A 21763-nucleotide genomic window follows, 5' to 3' on the forward strand; every position below is an offset into this window, starting at 1 on the left:
GAATTTAATTGACTCAAATCCATTTGATTAACAGACTAAGAAGTTTCCTTAATGTTCTAGGGACGCCTAGCTCACTTCCCTTTCCCTTCCTTTTTCCTTTTCCTATTAATGAATGTATGAATGCTTTGAATTATAGGGGGTTGTAGGTTAATTTGATAACGTTACTCCCCCACAAATGTAGTTTAATGGTGCTCTGGTATGAAGAGGTTTCTTGTGAAGTTATTAGATTGTTTTAATAATTTGTATGCTAATCAGGTGTGGTCAGCCGCCCTGAGCTGGTTATGTGGACAGGCAACCTATAAAATAAAGAAGTAAACCCTTGAGTGACTGCTTATAGGTAAACTGTCCATGCCTTGGTGAGATTTCTGTGTTAGAAATGTATACCAGTTTGTTTGATTTTTGCATGATGTAATAATCACAGATAGGAGCCCTGCCCAAACCTAAAGTTGTCAGTTGCTTAAATGCAAACAGCTCTCTGGAGTCTTGACGTTTTTTCACTGAACAAGGAGGGTGTACATTAAGGATAGCTACAGCCAGGTGGCCTGTATTGGGGTGGGGGTTCCTTTGTCCTTTATAGCTTTTGTGATCATATGTTCCCTGTCCTGTTGATTTCTATGTCTTTGTCCTGGTTTCTGTTACCTGTTACCAGCTGTAATGTCTTCTTTTCTTTCAGAGAGGCAGAGTCCTTCAAGGAGCAGGGAAATGCCTTTTACGCCAAGAAAGACTACAATGAAGCATATAACTATTATACAAAAGCCATAGGTGAGAACCTGGGGGACGGGAGAGTTTGATTGACATTGGTTACATCATCATTTGGCTTTCCTTCATGGACTGTTCAGGGTTCATGGCTCTCCTCTGTGTATCCTCACCACAACTTTGAGACGTAGGTTTGATTGGGAGAATGTGATTGGTCCAAGGTCAGCCATTATCGCAGAGCAAGGATTTGATTCTGGATATCTTCAGGGGTAGTCCAGCACTAACTTTTGTGCCACCCTGGCTGTCCTAGAAGGGGTTCTTTCTCAGGCTGGCTTGGCTCAGTGACAGGAGATTCAGAGCTTTGCCTGAACCCTGGTGTTGGTCACAAAGGCCTTGTTTCATCTTCACTAAGACCTCATGTTTCTACTGTAGCGCACAACATGCTCACACAAAAGCAGTGAAGTTTGTGCATAGCAGCAGGCAGTCCCAACTGAACGGGGCACAGAGAAGCCCATAATGCAGGTGTATTCAGTGCATTCCCCCTTTCAGTCTTTGCTTGTAGTTTGCCTCGCAAGAATCGGGCTATTATATTAATGTGATAGGCTAATATACATACACACATATCTTTGTGGTGCATTTGTGTCGAGCTGTTTTTCAGCTTCCCCAGGGCGCTGCAATTAAATCATGGAGTTGGAATCCCGATGTCATCAGTCTTAAGAACTGAATTGCCAACTCCTTCTTTGGGAGAACACCTTGAAAATGCTTAAGCTGTGTGAGATAACATCTTCTTGCCACCCTGGTGAAGAGAAGGGACTGCAACTTGGATTTACTAAGGGAAAAGGAAATTATTACTTTTGGGGGTTGCTTTGTTTTCTAAACTGATCTATCTTTCCTCTAAACTGATCTATCTTTCTTAAACTGATAATCTTTCTCCTGTTCCATTAAGTCCATCAGGAACAATATTAGCATTAAGATCTGCAAATTAATAATGCTCACAAATATCCAACAGTGCCTTAGTGTGAGCATTGGTCTTTAATTCTCAGTGGCTCTCTCATGTTCCTGGCAGAAAAAGGTTCTTTCCCAAGCCTTGCTGTTTGAAATCATTCAACTGTGGTTGAACCGGGGACCTTCTTCATGCAGATATATGTTCTACAACTAAGTGATGGTCCCTCCTATTTTAAAAAAAAAACCTTCACGTTTCCCCAGGCAGGACTTGACCACCTGTCTCCTGTTTTCTATTTTTCTGCTTTTCTTCTCCTGGGGATTTTTCTGTTAAGTTTTATCCAAAAACCCAAAGGAGTACAGAACAATTTGGGAACCTCTTCCTACTTCCCAAGTCGTCTTCCAGGATCCAGTTTTGCTTTCAGCGGTTGGAGTGGATTAATTCCCTTCCTCAGTCAAAAGTCTACACATGCCTCAGCATTGAAGAGATCTCTTCTCCGCGCAAGTGTGGTCTTAGTTAATTGGCTTCCTGATTGGTAGAAGAGCCAGCCTCTCTACCAATAGATCAAGTGATTGCTGAATAACAATAATTTTTAAATACCCTCTTGGACATAAAGATCTAGGAAAGTGTGGAAAATTGTGAACATATTGACTTTAACAAACAAAAAAATCCTAAAGCAAAACTTTGACACTTTGATGCCAGGGACAGGAGGGCTTTCATTCTTGTTTTACTAACTCCTGTCTTGTTACATGTCCTCAGATACATGTCCCAGCAATGCCAGTTACTATGGAAACCGAGCAGCCACTCTGATGATGCTGGGCAAATTCCGGGAGGCACTTGGGGACGCACAGCAGTCTATCAGGCTGGACGATAGCTTTTTGAGGGTATGTGATCTCCATGTGTGACTCTAGTATTCCACCCCCTGTTTTCAATGCCTCCAGCAAAGGGGTTTTTTTTCTTGTCTCTCCTTCTTGCCTTCTTAGGGACACCTTCGGGAGGGCAAGTGCCACCTCTGTCTGGGCAATGCCATGGCTGCCAGCCGCTGCTTCCAACGAGTTCTAGAACTGGATCACAAAAATGCACAAGCACAGCAAGAGGTAAAGGCTCAGTATGTTTGGAAAGAAATAGACAACCCCCTCCTGGGGACTGTGCCGTGGCAGCAGGATAAAGTTAACAACTCCTGTTTGAACATTACACCGTGTCAAGATGTGATAGTCTGTGATTATGTGAACTTAGTTTGTTAAACGTGTCTGGTTGCCTTTGAATGAATATGAAGTTCAGTGCGAGTTGGATCTTTCCAGCATTTCTGGTGATAAGAAAGGCAACAAGATTCCTTTGCCTTTAGGTGTGTGATGTGCCATCAAATCACCTCTGTCTTACGGCAACCCTATACATTTATGACCTGCAAAACATCCTGTCATGAACAGCCTTGCTCAGATCTTTTAAACAGAGGGTGTGGCTTTCTTGATTGGGTCAGTTCATCTCATGCTGGAGCTTTCTTTTTTCCTTCCGCTGTCTACTTTTCCTAGCACAGGGGTCTGCAACCTGTGGCTCTCCAGATGTTCATGGTCTACAAATCACAATTGGCCATGCTGGCAGGGGCTGATGGGAATTGTAGTCCATGAACATCTGGAGAGCCACAGGTTGCAGACCCCTGTCCTAGCATTATTGTCTTTTCCAGTTATTTTTATCTCCTCATAATGTGACCAAAGTATGATAGCCTTAGTTTGGTCATTTTAGATTCTAGGGAGAATTCAGGCTTGTTTTGATCTAGAACCCATTGATGTGTCATTTTAATAGTCCATGATATCAGTAAAACTCTCCTCCAACATCACATTTCAAATGAATCAGCCTTCTTTCAGAGTTGTTCATTTTCCAGCATTCCCACCCATACATAGGAAAAGGGAATACTATGGCATGAATTAACTTGATCTTGGTTGCCAATAACATATCCTTACATTTAAGAATATTTCCTAGCTCCTTCATGGCTGCCCTTCCTAGTTTCAATCTCTTTCTCATTTCTTAGTTGTCTTCTCTGGTCTTCTCTTTCAGTTGGACAACGCCAGAACTGTCCTGGAGTATGAGAAAATTGCAGAAGTGGACTTTGAGAAGCGAGATTTCCGGAAGGTGTGTATAAAACTGTTTTGCTTTACATTGATGTATAATCTGCCCCACCCAGTATCATCTACTGATTGGCCATGGTTCTCCAAGGGGGAGGCCCTTCATAGCTCTGCCGCCTGACATCCTTTTAACTAGAAATGGTAGGGAATGAGCATGTACCGTACTAGTGCTGAGCTGTGACAATACCCTATAGCTTAAAAAACGAGGTTGGTGACTGCAGATAGTATCCGTAACGATTTAAAGTGTTAAATGAGGAAGTCACGGAAGAAAGAGGGGGATGAGAGAGTGAGGTGATCAGTTGATACTGGAAAGAGACTGTGAAGGGAGAGAGGAGGCTGTCAGTTGGGGTGGAAAAGGGGGCTGAAGGAAGGAGAGAAATAGACAGCAGTATGATGTTAACAGCTTAGATGGGGGAGCAGATTTCTGACTTCCTAATGTTATATGAAGGTATAAACTTGGGGTGGCCAACCTATGGTGCTCCAGATGTTCATGGACTACAACTCCCATCAGCCCCTGCCAGCATGGCCAATTGGCAGAGCCTGATGGGAATTGTAGTCCGTGAACATCTGGAGCACCATAGGTTGGCCACCCCTGTTATAAACAATCAAAAGAAACAATTAGAATACACATAGAAGACATTGGGAGACCAAAAGGGTAGTCAAATTTTAATATGGACACAGAGTTATAAGAGTTAAATGAGTGAAAGAGACCAGTACTTTAAAAATTAGACACGGTAGATATCTGAAGGAAAAAGGTAAATGAAGTCGAGAGTGAGAGCGGGGGGTTGTGTGAAGAGAAAGTGTGGGTCACGACAGCCAGCAGTTAATGCCACCCATTGTAGAGATTGGATATATCACCTGTTATAACTGTTCAGCAGGAAAAAATTATATAAATCAGGTTTTAATTTGTTTAACTTAACCAGGATTCCTACTCCAGTGACATACGAGGGTTTCTTCCTTTGAAACCGCTTTAGAGCTTGGACACAATGCTTTGAGAGAAATTAAAAAGGGGTTTGGAATTAAATTCCTGGTGGCAGCATTAGATACCTTGGAAAGAAAGGAAGGAGTAATCAGTATTTTGCACATATCATATTTATTCACAAAACAAGAAGAGAGTGGTCCTCACAGAGTCTGTGCCTACAAGTGAGGCCAGTAGACCCTTCTCTCCAATGTGAAGTCTCCTCTCCCTACAAATGCTTTTCTAAACGGTGGGAGTAAATCTAAAAGGCCAATCAGAAGTCTGGGTACACAGGCATCCTCCTCGCAAACTCAGGAGTTTCTCATTTTCACATGAAGGAAGGGGGAAGCTCTCCATCCCTCCTTAAATATAAATTGGGTCTGTTCATCTTACGAAGGTTCTTCAGTGGGGGAGGGGGGGAGGACAAGCGGACATCAAGGAGGAGAGGGACTTCATGTGTACCCAAACATCACTACGAGGAGAAGAGGAAGAGTTGGATTTATATCCCCCCTTTCTCTCCTGTAAGGAGACTCAAAGGGGCTTTCCCTTCCCCCCCCCCCCTCAGAACAAACACACTGTGAGGTAGGTGGGGCTGAGAGAGAGCTCCAAAGAACTGTGACTAGCCCAGGGGTAGGGAACCTGCGGCTCTCCAGATGTTCAGGAACTACAATTCCCATCAGCCTCTGTCAGCATGGCCAATTGGCCATGCTGACAGAGGCTGATGGGAATTGTAGTTCCTGAACATCTGGAGAGCCGCAGGTTCCCTACCCCTGGACTAGCCCAAGGTCACCCAGCTGGCATGTGTTGGAGCGCACAAGCTAATCTAGTTCCCCAGATAAGCCTCCACAGCTCAAGTGGGGAATCAAACCTGGTTCTCCAGATTAGAGTGCACCTGCTCTTAACCACTACACCTCTCTGGCTCAAAGGCTTGGGCATGGCCATTCTCCCTCTCCTCACACCCACCACCCTGCCCTCTGTAATGCTCTTGAGCCACGACTGTGGTTTTTGCATCAGAGCCTTCTGGGTTCAGCGTGTTAATGTCAAAGGGCCTCTTGCAGCTGAGACGTTGTTTTCGAAGGCTAGTTTCGAGAAATCCTTTCAGTATGAACTTGTTTGCCAAAGAACCAAAATAAGTTACAGAGGGTGCTGGAGGAGTACTCTTTGGCATGATCTGGGTAGGGCACCAGCCAGTCCAGTTGAGTCTTGTTGTTCTCAACATGAACTGAGAGGGAGACCGGAACGCACCTAGATCTCCCCTGTGACTGCATATTGTAGGAGGGATGTCACTCAAGAGAAAATTGTGGGGGGGGGGGGGGGGAGCTCTTTGGGTTGGCTGCAGAGGATAGGACTCAATAACAAGTATAAATTATGGGTGGAAGGATATTGGCTGAGCACAGGGTGGCCTTCAGCATTTTGTATAGAACAGTAAAATCAATTTGAAAGCTACCTAAAAAGGAACATATAAACCCCATTTAAAACTAAATAAATTGGTGATGGCCGTTCATTAAAATATAATACTAAAACCATGGAAGGAAAGAGGGTGGAAAAGGATGGAAGAGGGGGGGAGGCCTAGTTGGAAAAAAAAACCCCATGACCGTATCAACTGTGTGCCTGGTGGGACACCTCTGACTTACAGGCCCTGCAGAACTGCATGAAGTCCAGAAGTGGAGTCAGCTGCCTACGGAGGTGGTAAGCTTCTCCTCTCTGACTGTCTTCAAGCAGCACCTGAACAAACACTTGTCAGGGATGCTGTAGGCCACATGTGTCAAACTCGTGGCCCTCCAGATGTTATGGACTACAGTTCCCATCATCCCCTGCAGCATCATGCTGGCAGGGGATGATGGGAACTGTAGTCCACAACATCTGGAGGGCCACAAGTTTGACACCTATGCTGTAGGCTGACCAGTGCAGGGAGCTGCACCCGCATGGCCTCTTCCAACTTTGTGATTCTGTCTGTCAGGGAAGCTTCCCTATTGATTTTATTGAGGATATCAGGATAAGCTACTAAGAAATTTTCCTTCAGAAATTAGTGAGCTTAAGGGATTCTGCTTAGGGGAGATGCTACCAGTTACCTTCAGGCCCCTTCTGCACACGCAAAATAATGCATTTTCAAACCACTTTCACAACTGTTTGCAAGTGGATTTTTCGCACAGCTTCAAAGAGCACTGAAAGCAGTTTGAAAGTGCATTATTCTGCAGGTGCGGAATGAGCCTTAGTGTTTTGAGAAAAGTCCAAGTTCTGCAACTGTGACCTGGGTTGTTCTTAAAGGCCATTTCAGTTCCTCCTAAAAATATCCATTTGCAAACACTTACTTGCATTTTATGACCAGTTAGTAAATAGAAAACAGTCATGTGAGATCAAATGCAGCGAGGAATCCCTTTCTTCACAGACAGCATTCCTGTTTTGCAGAGTGGAGAAATGGATTCTCATGAGAGGCAGGGGACATATTTCAACAGTGTACCTGAGGTTAGACAGGACTTCATCTTCCAGGTTTAAAGCCCAAAGCCCAATCCCATATCCACAACAACAAACTTGTTTTTTTCAGTTAATAAAGGTGATTCCTTCCCAGGTCTGAATCTTCTGGGTTTTCCTCTTGTAGCTCCATCGAGGAACAGTGAAGTCTGCCTCAGTGGCTCTTGCTTGTCCTCACTTGCCCTCTGTGCACAGTCAGAATACTTTTCAGCTCCTCAGCCTCCATTTTAGAGCTCCTGGTGAATTCCTGCTTCACTGCCTCCAGATTGCAAAGAGCAGCTGGGTTGCCAGGGACAATCTGAAGTTTGTCTTGAAGGAAGAACCCTGCCTTGTCTGAGGCTCGGGCTGGCTCTCCCCAGCATTCTCCATCCCTTGGGGAGGCATCAAACGTGCCCTTTGTTTCCAAAGAAGCACCTTCTTCCCATGGCCCTCCATCATCTGGAATGTCTCAGTGCTTCCCACAGTGCTCGATGGTGATGTCACCTGAGGGAAAGAGAGGGCTGGGGGAGAGCGGACAACCCAGCTGAGCCTGGAGCCACACAATGGCCCCCTTCTTGTGCAGCTGTCTCTAGCCAGGAGCAGCAAGCTTGGTTGTGAAGTCACCCATTGAGGCCTGCAGTGTGAGCAGCCCATTTGTCATCTATGTTTCATACCCCCTCACACATATACATGCACACTGGCTTGAATACCCTTAGCTTGCTGAATTGTTCTTGCTTCTCTTCATGGTCAGAGTGGGAGACACTTGGGGCAGGGTGCTTCTTCCTGTGGCAAGGGGGCTCCTTCCTGTTACCTCAAAACACACCAAAGCACAGGGTGGGCACACAGTGCCACTCTTGATAAAATCTATGCAGTTAGACCACATTGGCTCAGGTTGTGTAGAATGCGGAAAGAGTTGGGGTCTGATGTAGTGGGAAAAGCTCCCTGGTGATAGGCGCAGAACCTTCCATCTGTGTGTCCCCCCCCCCCCCCCCCCCGCACAACATGGGCCATTTACCTCCCCGCCGCCCCGCATGCCAGGTCCCAAAAAAATTAATTTTGTTAAAAGAAGATTACAGGGGAAAAAAGGAAGTAAGCAGTAAGGATAATAACAACAGTAAGGACAATAAAGCATTTTTTAAAAAAAATCATTAAATGGGAGAAGATAAGAGGGGAGGAAAGGACTAAGGCAGGGGTAGGGAACCTGTGGCTCTCCAGATGTTTAGGAACTACAATTCCCATCAGCCTCTGTCAGCATGGCCAATTGGTCCAGGGGTAGGGAACCTGCGGCTCTCCAGATGTTGGCCAATTGGCCATGCTGGTAGGGGCTGATGGGAATTGTAGTTCCTGAACATCTGGAGAGCCGCAGGTTCCCTACCCCTGGACTAAGGAGAAGACAAAGAAAAAGAAGGGAGAGACTGTTTCCAGGAGCACAGTGGCTCACTCGCACTGCTGATCTGGTTTTACTAAGAACTCGCAGGTCTAACACGCAGACCCTTCCAGTCCACCTTTCAGAGTCCAGGTCCCCACTAATTGGGGAACAGAGAGCTAAGAAAAACTCCGCTCTCGGCTGGCCAAGTAGCCCCCATCCCCATTGTGTAGTCTGGGACCTCTCAGAGGCTCAGTCAGCTTGAAAAGCCATTCCGCTGGAAGTCCTCAATTTTATGCTGCTTTGATGTTTTACCCAACACCTTAACTCCACATTGGAACACTGGATGGTGTGTTTCTTAGAGCCAACCTAGTTGTGACGATGTCCTTGTGACAACTGCAGTCTGAGGCAACCTGTGGAGGCGATACAGGACTGGACCAGTTCATTTATCTGGTGTCTGGAGAAGGGAACCTTGACTCTTGGAAATTCATGCCTCAAAACATCTTGTTGGTGTCTAAGGTGCTACTGGACTTCAGTGTAGCAGCTCACATACATCGTTTAACAAACAAGTAGTCGGCAACCCACAAAGTCTTTAGGAGTGATCATTCTCTGCAAACATGAGACAGCACAAATTCTTTGTCATCATCATCAATTTTATTGAAAGCCATAGGCCATTACAGTATTACAATATTGTTACATTACAACTTCTGAGCCAACTTGTTATTCCAACAGGTAAGAAAAAAAAGAAAAAAAATTCACTAAAAATCCATCATTGAACACTAAATCTTTCACTTTCCCCCCTACAATATGTCTGAATTGTATTCCCACCTAACTTAAACCAGTTTAGGTTTGATCATTTGCTTTATTACGTTGTTGGAGCGAATCTTTGTAGCTGCCAAGGCGAATAGGCCAACCCTATAGGATATATAGGGATCCAAATCCGCAAGGAGAAGGTATAATTTGTCTGAGTCATAATATACCTGGGACAGGGATATAAAACTATTCAAAAACTTAGCCCTAGGCTCTGCGTACAGGGGGCAGTTCAGAACATAATGAGGTAAATCCTCTACTTCCTGTTTGCAGATACAAATTCGTTGTTCAGCTGGTATTTTGGCATATCTGCCTTCTAAATAATTTGTTGGCATTGTTTGAAATCGCAATGCTGTCATAGCGTTCCTTATCTTAAACTGAGTAATGCCAGCAAGATAGGGGGCTCTGTGATGATCCTTTTTAAGGTGACTATACCAGGGAGCAAACTTGGAATGTAAAATTATATCTCTGTCCATACAGTTATCCCCTTTGAATATCCAGTCCCGAAGGTCGTGATTTAAAATTGGTGAAGAGAATAAATGATCTGGAACAGAATAACTGAGCAATATATTATTTAGGGAGGTATTATGTAATTCCGAGGCCTTAAGTAGTATCTGCAAACTTTGATTCCCAAACGAAGTTGGTTTTAGTGAACTCTTTTTAACGTATTTCAAGATTGCCAATTCAGCTCGAGCTTTAATAGAAGGCAAACCGAGTTCTGCCCTGAGGAGGGCCGCTGGCGTTCCTTTGGGAAGTAGCAGAATTCGTTTAAGGAAGAAGTTTTGAATAGTTTCTATTTTATGTAGGACTTGTACATTCCATCCCCAAATCTCTATAGCATAGAGTAGCATAGGTATAACTTTAATTTTAAAAATTTTTAGGGCTGGATCAACTAAATGACCTCCTTTTGTATGATAAAATCTCACTATTGCCCCAACAGATTTTTGAGCAGCTGCTTTGACCACTGCTAAATGGGCATTCCAATTCCAAAAGCATATTCTAGATGCCAATGGGAAGCACTGGCCCAAGCCGTGACCGAGAAAAACGAAGCCCATTTTTGGGCATTGGTCTCATCTGGGATGGGTTCATGCTGCACAGTTTTAAATGCACAGATACCTGGTGACATTTGGTTTAAGCATTTCTCCCAAATTTTCGATTCCTCCTTGATCCCTAAGTTACTCCCAGACTTAACAAGAAAGGGTGCTTTTGATGACCTGCGCCTATCTCCAAATTGGCCTTCAGTAAGGGAGAAAGAAATAGAGAACTTGATCAGTTCTATTAAAACCGGGAAAGCTCCCGGTGAAGATCTGATTCCGAATGATGTGTTCAAAACATTTCCATCCTGGTGGGTACCAATTCTTGCCAAACTTTTCACCCAGATTAACAATACTGGCAATTTCCCTAGTGGATGGAAAACCAGCATAATTGTCCCTATACATAAAAAAGGAGACAAAAATGACCCAAAGAACTATAAGCTAATAAGCCTATTGAACACGGCCTCTAAAATATATGGCAAATATCTCATTGGAAGGGAGTAGAAGATTGGGAGAATTGAAAATCACATAATACACCCACAACAGGCAGGATTTAGGAAGGGACAAGCTACAGTTGATCACTGCCTTGTATTATACCAACTAGCTCGCATTCAATAGCCATAAGAGGCCCAACGAAAGCCTTATATACGGCATTTGTTGATTTGGCCTCTGCTTTTGACTCAGTAATGTAGAGAAAGACTCTGGGTGGAAACTGCTGAACACAAAATATGGATAAGCGCTTACTTTTCCTTATTAGAGAGCTGCACGAGGACACCATGGATCAAAGAATCAGAGGAAATAAATACATCAGGCTCTCTAACAGATGGGTTTAGAGCAGGGAAAGGAGTCAAGCAGGGCTGTTTACTTGCCCCCACCTTATTCAGCAACTTTATATTAATGACATAATTCCCAAACTGACCGACCATGAATTTGTTGCCCCCTCGCTAGGAAAACAGAAAATTTCAATTCTGCTATACGCAGATGATATGGTCCTAGTTTCACTTACAAGGAATGGTTTAAGGAGACTCCTATATGGTTTGGGTGAGTATTGCAGAGAGGAGGCCCTCTCCATAAACTATTCCAAAACTAAGGTAATGGTGTTCAAGAAAAGACCAAGAAAATACAGTTGGAACATCCATAATATTCCTATAGAGCAATGCAAATTCTTTGTCCTCTGTGTGTATGTTGCTGATGTTTGCAGGAACGAGTCTTCTTTTCCCTCCTTGGTGCTAGATTAGAGCGAATATGTGGACGCTTGCATATTTTATACTGGGTTCTATGTTGGCATTTTTTGGCGTGACTCGTTGCAGGATACTGATCTACTGTTACATAAAACAGCATGTAGATCTCTTCCTCTAACCCAGGGGTAGGGAACCTGCGGCTCTCCAGATGTTCAGGAACTACAATTCCCATCAGCCTCTGTCAGCATGGCCAATTGGCCATGCTGGTAGGGGCTGATGGGAATTGTAGTTCCTGAACATCTGGAGAGCCGCAGGTTCCCTACCCCTGCTCTAACCAATCTGTAGTGGTCCAGATGTTCATGGGCTACAATTCCCATCAGCCGCTGATGGGAATTGTAGTCCATGAACATCTGGACCACCATAGTTTGGCCACCCCTGCTCTAACCCATCCAGCTCTGTCTGTCCCCAATATCAGGGCTGGAAGGAAAAAAGTCCCTAATTCTAGCTACAACCAGGCCTGTGTGATTAGCAGCCCTGGACCCATGCCTTCAGCTCTGCCCTCCACCCCACCCCACCCCACCCCACTCCAGGCAGCGTGGCTGTCTTTAACCACAGTTGGACATGTGATGCTTGATGTGTCCTCATGGATGCACAGAAAGGCAGGGAAGGAAAAGTGGTTTCTTTCTCACAGCCTGTAAGGGGGAAGGGGGAGCTCTGCAGCAACTTGAGATGGCGTGTGGGAGGCGGCACCACATCCCCTCCAATGGAGCTCTGGGCGATGGAACAAGCCATGGGGGGGATGAAACTGTTGCTGCCCGGAAAACCCCATTGAGAAAGGTAAGTTATGCCTCTTGTTTAGTGACCTGCACTAGGGGCATTTCTGGCCCAAAAGCCAGGTGGAAGCCAGCTACTGTCAGCTCCACCCTCAGGAACACCCCTACTCTGCCACCAGGCACCCAGGCGTTGTCCTCTACACTGGGGACAGAAGCCTTTTCTGAGTCAGGCACACATTGCTCCACAGCACTTGCTGGCTGCCCTGTGCCTTCTCCCTACCAGCATAGGTGCCACTCATGTGGGTGGGGTGGGCAGCCACGTGGCCGAGGAGCCCATGTTACTTCCACAGCCCGTTCACCTCACCTCCCCCACTCTGAACTGAGCTATTAGTCGCCTGAAATCTGAGATAATTCTCTCCAGAATATTTAAAATGTTTAACTGTTCCACGATCTAGAAGAGTCTCTACGCTGGACAGATTAAATGTGATATCTTCTCAGATGTTGTACGTTCGCTATTAGAAGCTTTTTTGCTCAGATAGAATGTGTTTGTGTCAATTGGGGGCAAACTGACACATGGGTGGGTTGTCTTTTGGAATGTGTGTTTTGCTCAGATGTTAGAGAATTATGGATTTTGTTGCTTCTTCAAGGGAGGGCAGATGTATCTGTTGGAGAAAAACTGAGAGTCCTCCTAGCAGGCATTGTATACAAGGCTGCTCTGACAGTTGCAAAGTTTTTTCCACCCAAGCCACAGCAAAATATAATAATATGAATAAATAAATGAGGCCGAGGCCGGAGTCCAGCTATCAGGATTGTTTTTAACTTATTAGTGTGATGCGGCCCAAGGCCTGTCGAATGAGTAGTTTCAATTAAATGTAAAAAGATACGGTAGAATATAAACGTTTCAAATAAATAAAATGAGTGCCCTTTGCTATCCCAACAGGACTGGGGGTGGCTCCTATATGCCACATCTGGACGTTTCCGTTGTCATTGGCTGCTGCTGTTTCTTTTCCCCCCATCAGGTGGTCTTCTGCATGGATCGTGCACTAGAGTTCGCCCCTGCCTGTCATCGGTTCAAAATCCTTAAAGCAGAATGTTTAGCGTTACTTGGTCGCTACCCTGAAGCACAGTCAGTTGCAAGGTAGGCAGTACAGCCAGTGGGAAGCAGGTATGTGTTTGGGGGAACCTCTACTTAGTAAGTGTGTTTGGCTGATGATTGTGCAGACCAGTAAGAAAGAAGATTTGTGTCAATAACACCTCCGCTGTTTGCATCACTGATTCTGCTCTTGGGGAACTTGCAAAACCCCTTGCTTTAAGGTTTCTTCTCTCTTTCTGATCTGCAGTGAGACCCTGCTGGTCTCTTTTGTCATTTGTGGCCAAAGTGATTTGCAGACTCTGACAATGGGCAGCGTAATTTGCAGACAATGATTGGTTGAGCTGCTGTGCTGTCAGAGAGTGGCAGAATAGGCAGAACCATCTCTAGCTGGCTGAGCTTCTTAAATGCTACAGAAGGGTAATGCAAGTGTACAGTAAAGCCAAGGGGCAGAAGAAGCATGAATCTGAGAAAGGCAGAGTGGGGCCTAGGAGAGTCCTGCCAAACTCCCATTAGGAATGTAAGGGAGAGGAAGAAAGATGGTGATGGGAGAGGGGTCCAGAGAAATGCGGGGAACAGAAGGCTCATTGCAGGAGTCTGGAAGGGGAAGGAAAAGGGGGGGGGGGAGAATGGCAGGCATGGAGGGCTTTTCATGGCCACGGGCTATCAAGTGGAGACATTGCATGTGATAGTGGATGCAAAGTTTGGCTGCCAAGTTCTTGGGCATGTGTGGTCAGTCCCTGCCAACCCCCATCCCTGGTGGGGGTGAAATTCGCTGCTCTTCGCTCCCCCAGTTCTTTGATTCCCCTGCTGTCTCCCATCTGCGTTTCAGTGACATCTTGCGAATAGACTCCACAAATGCCGATGCCCTCTACGTCCGAGGGCTCTGCCTTTACTACGAGGACTGCATTGAGAAGGCGGTGCAGTTCTTTGTCCAGGCCCTTCGGATGGCTCCAGACCACGAGAAGGCCTGTATTGCCTGCCGCGTAAGTACTGGGAGGAGCTGGGAGAAGGAAGGATGCCTCTGGTAGGCCCACAGGGATGTGCTGTGGAGGTACCAAGTTTACACAAGCAAGACTGCTCTGGTGAGGGGAGGGTTCAGGACCAAGAGTCCATGTTATTCAAGGACTGCCACTGAGTACAGATAGTCTGCTTCTTCTCTGGCAAGGAAGTTAGCCTGCTTCTTGTGATGTCATGAGAAAGAGGTTGGGAAGGTCGTAATTAAGGAGGCTTGTTCTTCATGCTAAAGAAAAAAAGCTAACATTGTACATGCAGGCAGTCAGAATCCCACAAAATGGGGCGGAGGGGGGGGATTACTGCTGAGATTGTCTCGCCCATCCCTGCGTCTTCTCTTCCAGAACGCCAAAGCGCTGAAAGCAAAGAAGGATGATGGCAACAAGGCCTTCAAGGAAGGGAATTACAAGCTAGCTTTTGACCTTTATACAGAGGCTCTGGCAATAGATCCAAACAACAGAAAAACCAACGCCAAACTCTACTGCAACCGGGGGACAGTGAACTCCAAAGTAAGGACAGTTCAGAGTGGGGTTTTTTTACTTCCCATCTTTCTCCTCAAATGGACTCAAAGCAGCTAAGAAGGACCTTTCTGAAGATATCTACCCCTCACAGTTTTGTGGTTAAGAAACAAAGAAGGGCCGGGGGCAGGGGGGTCTCCCTCAGTCTCTCCCATCGTGGACTGAAAAAGGACTAAATAATTTTTTGCCTAGAGACAGCCACCTCGGTTTTAAAAACCACAGAGGAGAGTGGACTCTCTCTCTCTTGGAGCCTGTTTTAAAAGGCCCCAGGGGTCAGCCTGCCCAAGTTGTTGTGTGGGTGGTTAGTCTGACCAGGCCCCCAGCCCCTTGGATCACAGAATGTTCCAGAAACATTAATTGTAAAAAATAGACAGGATCAGCACAGAGTTCTGCTGCCTGAGAACGCTCATGAACTGGGCTAATAATCATTCTGACACTGCATAATAACCAATTATGTAGCACTTTTTGAGTGAGTACCGAAAGAATTCGTACAGCAATCTTGTAAGGGGGGCCACTGCTTATCTCCATGTTTTCAGATGGGGAATTGAGGTGTAGAATAAAATTACCTTGGTTTGCATACCTTTGGGAGGGAATGGAGGGTGTGGGCTGAGACCTCCCTTTCTCAAATTGTGCTCATTCCACCCGCATACCTCCCAAGCCTCCAGTTGACTTACTTCAAACAGCTTATAACCCACCTAATTCAGTGTCCAACTACTGTACGTTTCCGTTCCACATCCCACACCCTAGCATTTGATTAACACCAGTGATCAGGGTTTCTGTTTGAAGCCTCATTTCTGGATTTCAACTGAGAGAGAATCTGAGCCTTGGGTTGTGTGTGTTTTAATTATTCATCTGCACTGCTGTCAAGGTCCCTGTCAGGTAATAAAGTAAATTATTCAGGAGCAACTTTTGGGAGCAATAGGATTTAAAATTACTTTCAAGAGAAACCAGGAGGTATGATTTGCACAAAAAGCGAATTCCTAATGAAATAAGCAATCAAGGAAATACCTGTTGATTGTTCTTCATACAAACATATGTCACTTTATAGGCCTAAAAACAAGCCTGCCTTTGAAGTGAGTGTATGTAAGGCATTTGCTGAAGAAACATTAAATTCGGGTTCTTTTAAACTGTAGAACATGGTTCTTGTGCCTGTTGATGTATACAACATCACAGGAGCTGTTCACTGTGAGTTGCTGAAGTTTGGTATGGAAACTTGATTATATGATGAAGATCCTCTTGAAAAGGTTAAGTTAACCATCAGCCTCTTCACTGTTCAAGGGTCCTGTTGAACCTATGAGCTCTTTTTACTCCACTTTAGTCTTACACATTGCCCCCATCTCTTCAATATCTTGTCTTCTGTTTTATGATGTAAATACCTTTGGCTTGTTCTGTCACTCTGTGTATTCTGACCCTTAGCATAGTGCAGTTTCTTGATTAGCTGATTATCCCTGGGAGATCACTGGCCCATTACGCATGGAACGCTTACCACAGGCCTTCTCTGTGCAGTGGGCTTGCAGAGGGTTCTCCTTGCATTTTTCCTCTTACATGCGAGGAGGCACTCCCTTGTTTCCCCAGAGTTTTTTTTTTTTTGGCAGAGAGCGCTCCAGGCCTGGTTCTCTTAACTCTACCCATCAAATGATTCTTAAAGGCATTGATCTCATGACACCCAGTAGGCAAGATTGCTGGCTTAGTCCTTTAAGCTGCACTTTAATGTTCCAAAAGTAATCCTCCCCACCCTCACTCCCCCCCCCCGCCCAAAATGAAAGAGGCAAAACAATTTCCTGGACCACAGGCTGCTAAAGAAGGGGACCATCCTAAAGCAGATATTCTTTCTCTCTCCCCTCCACACAACACTTCCTCTTGCTGCTGCTGCTGGAGGATAGAGGCTTATTATTTCCAAGCTCTCTTTATACTGATATCTTGAAATATCAGAAGGATTAGAGGTTGGTGTTGTGTGTGAGCTTTTTTTCTGTTGTTTGAAGCAGCTGGCAACATGGAAGGGGGGGGCCAAGGGGGAAGGCGTATAAAGCAGCGCAAGGGAGAGGGAAGGCTGACTGTGGGTAGAGGGAAGATCTCCGGGGCAGAACTGTGCACCCTGGCAAATCTCCCTGCTCTGGCAGCTGAGCAAATTAAAAGTCATGCTAAAAGTGGTCTGGCTTGTCCAGAGAGAATGAAAAGTGAAAGCGGGGCTTGAGATGTTGTGATATTGTGATGTGCTGGCACCACATTCTACCTGAGTCCGTAGGGATAGTGGCCTCTAAAGAATAGAATGGAGAAATTAAAAATATATGTTAGTTATTTTCCTGGGAAAAGGGCAAAATACACTGTGTGTAATCCTTGAGTCCCTCTTGAGAATGGCAGACTAGAACTCACATAAATAAACAACTCCAGGGGACCAAGATTGAAGATCTGTTGCCTTCCACCTTTAAAGGCCAAAATGGAAATAAAAAACCAAACCAGCCACAGAGTGGTTCTCTTCCTAATCTCACAGTTTGCCTTACAGCTTAGGAAGCTAGATGAAGCAATCGACGACTGCACAAATGCCATCCGACTGGACGACACATACATCAAAGCCTACCTGAGGAGAGCACAGTGGTGAGAAGATGCTTGTGAGCCCAGCTGGTACTCAAAACGTAGCAGAGGGGTCGCATGCCCACACAGCGGGCAGAATATTCCAGGTCCAGGGGCAGAACCAGGGGAAACTGCACCCAGGACGCAGGGCACCCTGCGTTCCTGTCACAGCACGCCCCCCACCACAGAACGCCCTCGCCACAACCCAGCCACAGCCCCACTACTGCTCCTCCTGGGGTGTTGCCCACCCATCCCTTTGGTGCTACGCCACTGCCCAGGTCCTATCCCTACTGTCACCAGTTAACAATTGTCAGGAAAAAGCCTTGCTTAAGACATTGGGGAAGTGATAGTGGGCTATAACAACACGTAGCCTGACATGGTATATAAGGCATCTTAACATGTTCGTGGGAAGTATGGTGGCGAGGCGGTGCATTTCCAGTCTCATGGTGGCTGCGTTGGTGACCGGTTTATGCCCACTCTGTATCTCTGAACACACAGGCCAAAATGCAGGAAGGTTTGACCCTGATAGTGACCAAAGCAATAGAAGGAAAGAAACCACAAGACGATTTGGGATTGGCATGTGGGTGGTATTGCTTTTGCTACAGATGAATGGGCTACACTAGACAGATGACTGGCTTCCTCCAATCCTGTGGTTCTGTCTTTGCTCCCATTAGATATGTGGCTGTCCCCCTCCAAAAAAATCCTGCCAACACCTCCATTAAAGCAGCAGATGGGAAGAGACCCGGAGATCGTCTGGTCCGGTCTCTGCTGCCCACTGCCAGGTTTCTCCATATGGGAATCCTTTGTCCTGTGGAATCACCTGCCCCCAAAAGTAGCAATATCTGTCTCGGAAGATTAGAGAGGGGGTCAGGTGTTCAAGAGTCAGGAACTTGGCAGCTGAACCCTTGAGGGGAAAACTGATTGTTTCCCCTTCTGTACCTGTGACACCTTCCTCCAGCTTCTGGGCCACCTCCTCTCCCCAGTAAAATCTGTTGATTGTTGTTGAGTGTGATATGTCTGCTTCTCTTTCTTAGTTACAAGGACACAGAGCAATTTGAAGATGCTGTCAGGGATTATGAAAAGGTTTACCAGACCGAGAAGACAAAAGGTAAAACGTAGCACTCAGTCACTGGCTTGGCTGGCATTTTTTTTCTAAATCTGGTTTTGCGCACGTGTCACTGTGTCTTTTGCTTGGATTTAGGACCACTTTTTCTACTCTATCCCATAATCTGGAGCTTTAGCACAAGTCTAAATATTCACAGTCTGAGCTTGTGTTTCTGACCCTCCTGAACTGGTCGAGAAATCCTGTAAGCTTGTGGATGTCTTTGTTTATACTCATGGGCATGTTGGATTTTGAGTTCCTGATATGCACACAACTCCAGCTTCTGCATTTCTGACTTGTTCGCTTATTATCTGACCAAGCGCCTGTCAGAAAGCCAGTGTTAGACTTCAATCTGGCAAACCTGGGTTCGAGTCCCCGCTCTGCCATGGAAACTTGCTGGGTGATCTTGGCCCTGGCTTACAAGAGGCATGATACGGAGGCTGGCAGTGGCAAACCACCTCTGAACGTCTCTTGCCCTGAACACGCCACAGCAGGGGTGGTCAACCTATGGTGCTTCAGATGTTCATGGACTACAATTCCCATCAGCCCCTTCCAATTGGCCATGCTGGCAGGGGCTGATGGGAATTGTAGTCCATGAACATCTGGAGCACCGTAGGTTGGCCACCCCTATCCTACAGGGTCCCATAAGTCAGTTGTCACTTGACAGCAAAATACACACACCCAAGCACCTGTTACTTTTCTAGCTGTATATTTTGGGCTTGTATAGGAAACTGTCAAGAGCAATATTGTCCATTGATGGTGTTTTCTCTTTATTGTACATTGTTGCATTTTAATTTTAAAACATTTAAAGGGGGCAGAGTGTATTCACCTTTCCTTTCTGTTAATGTGAAAGCTACTTTTTGATGCTCTTTCCCCCCTTGTCCTGTATTCCAGAACACAAGCAGCTCCTCAAGAATGCACAGATGGAACTAAAGAAAAGCAAAAGGAAAGATTATTACAAGATTCTGGGCGTGGATAAGAATGCCTCTGAAGACGAGATCAAGAAGGCATATAGGAAGCGGGCCCTGATGCATCACCCAGGTACAGGCATATTCTCTCCCCACCCCAGCTATGTCTTCAGTGGTTCCTAACTGTGAGAAAAGATGTGCTGAAAATTACCCCTCAACACTAATTTTTTTTCTCACACCTGAGCCTACCTCATATGGTTGTTGTAAGAATAAAAATGGAGGAGAGGATAATGATGTCTGTTATCCTTAGTTTTTCCAAAACATGACCTGTAAAGAGTTGTTGAAGGGATTTTGTTCAACTGTATATTGGGTTTATACACTTGATATTTCATTATTTGTGTGTGGGTATATGAATATAGATATGCACACACAAACAATACCATGTTATTCTGAGCCCTCCGGGGGAGGGCAGTCTATAAGCCTAATAATAATAATAATAATAATAATAATAATAATAATAATAATAATAATAATAATAATAATAATAATAATAATAATAATAATAATAATAATAATAATAATAATAATAATAATAATAATAATAATCTGAAGAAAACTCTTCAATGAAAATGCATTTGGTGTACATTTTTTAATCTAAATATTTTCTTATCTTGGATGACATGTTATTTCTGTTTGCTTTTTAACGTACGTCTTGTGTATTTAATAAAGCATAATTATTTTACTAGGCGTTTATTTGTTCTTGCCATAGATTTGTTATCTTTTTGTGGTATGCTGGCTGCCAGTGAATTTATCTTTCCTTCATAACACAGTTGAACTCTCTCACACTTTCTTCCCCCCCCCCCCCCTCGGGGCAGATCGGCACAGCAGCGCAAGTGCTGAAATCCAGAAGGAGGAGGAGAAGAAGTTCAAGGAGGTTGGCGAAGCGTTCACCATCCTCTCTGATCCAAAGAAAAAAGCTCGCTATGACAGTGGGCAAGATCTTGAGGAAGATGGCATGAATATGGGAGGTGAGCAAGCTGGTGGGGTTTGACCTGGGGGGGTGAAGAGAGAGAAAACAGGTGGGGAGTCGAAAGGAAAGCATGAAGTTTTCAGTTTCAAGCGTAAGTCTCGTGGGTTCCATTGGCCTGGCTGGTGGTCAGAGGCTTGGAAGTTAGGCTCACGGGCACGAGAGGAAACTCACGATGGTGTAGTCGTTAAAAGCAGCAAACTCCAAGTCGAGAGAACTGTGCTTGATTCCCCACTTCTCCTCATGAGTATAATCTATAGTAACGGATTTGATTCCCTGCTCTTCCACATAAGCAGTGGATTCTAATGTGGAGAACTGGGTTTGTTTCCCGCTCCTCCGCATGAAGTCTGCTGAGTGACCATGGGCCAGTGCCAGTTCTCTCAGAACTCTCAGCCCCACCTACCTCACGAGGTGTCTGTTGTGGAGAGAGAAAGAGAAGGAGTTTGTAAACCACTTTGAGACTCCTCGAAGGTAGAGAACAGCAGGAGACAGAAACCAACTCTTCTTTGTCTCAGGAGCTGTCAAGACTGGCAGTGCCATCCTAAGCAGAGTTGCACCCTTCCAAGCCCATTGACTGTTTAAGATGGCACCAGGAGGAGCAATGACCGGCTGCCCTGCCCTGACAGCACCACCTTTCTGCCTGTGCCATAAGTTCGTCTTTAACCCAAGCAGCTTATATGGAGTTCTTCTTTAACGGTGCTGTTCTGTTTTCTTTTTCCTGCCCCATCCCCAAAATAGATTTTGATGCTAACAATATCTTCAAGGCTTTCTTTGGAGGACCAGGAGGCTTTAGTTTTGAAGGTAAGTGGTTTGTCTACACACTATCTGTTAAAAAACTAATTTGTGCAGCATCGCACACAAGTTTAGCTCTGGCAGTGCCTAAGTTCCTGAGTGAAACAGAAATCTGTTAAATTCAGGTTGTGGGGACTAAATACTCCGTATTTCCAAAACCTTGTTTCAGTGCTGGTCCTTAAGTCACTAAAGTCACTAGGCCTCCATCCCCTTCAGGATGCCGGAGATTGCATTCTGGGCCACTGGAGACTTAGTGCCCTGGAGCTGGTCCTCAGCCTTGACATTTTTCAAGGGTCTTGACATCCTCTGTCACATTGCCCGACCATCCCCATGCACCAGTGGTTTCCCATCAAAGGAGCAGCTTTTCTGTCCTCCTTCATGCGGTGAGGCTGAACCACCCTGGTCCTCT

General features: G+C 45.4%; 1 protein-coding gene across 2 annotated transcripts in view; it reads left to right on the plus strand.

Moving 5' to 3' along the window:
* Window positions 1-21763, plus strand: part of DNAJC7 (DnaJ heat shock protein family (Hsp40) member C7) — a 43686-nt gene that overhangs the window by 17900 nt on the left and 4023 nt on the right. Inside the window, exons 2-13 of one of the 2 annotated variants that reach the window (XM_048517262.1) lie at window positions 674-762; window positions 2399-2523; window positions 2623-2736; window positions 3692-3766; window positions 13352-13470; window positions 14255-14408; window positions 14781-14945; window positions 17446-17549; window positions 18560-18633; window positions 19522-19668; window positions 20411-20563; window positions 21301-21363. In XM_048517262.1, coding sequence (XP_048373219.1) covers window positions 674-762; window positions 2399-2523; window positions 2623-2736; window positions 3692-3766; window positions 13352-13470; window positions 14255-14408; window positions 14781-14945; window positions 17446-17549; window positions 18560-18633; window positions 19522-19668; window positions 20411-20563; window positions 21301-21363 — 1382 coding nt within the window. The remainder of the gene's footprint in view (window positions 1-673; window positions 763-2398; window positions 2524-2622; window positions 2737-3691; window positions 3767-13351; window positions 13471-14254; window positions 14409-14780; window positions 14946-17445; window positions 17550-18559; window positions 18634-19521; window positions 19669-20410; window positions 20564-21300; window positions 21364-21763) is intronic. The other variant, XM_048517263.1, reaches the window with a different exon arrangement.

This window comes from Sphaerodactylus townsendi, linkage group LG15 (genome assembly GCF_021028975.2).
Source record: "Sphaerodactylus townsendi isolate TG3544 linkage group LG15, MPM_Stown_v2.3, whole genome shotgun sequence".
Lineage (NCBI taxonomy): Eukaryota > Metazoa > Chordata > Lepidosauria > Squamata > Sphaerodactylidae > Sphaerodactylus > Sphaerodactylus townsendi.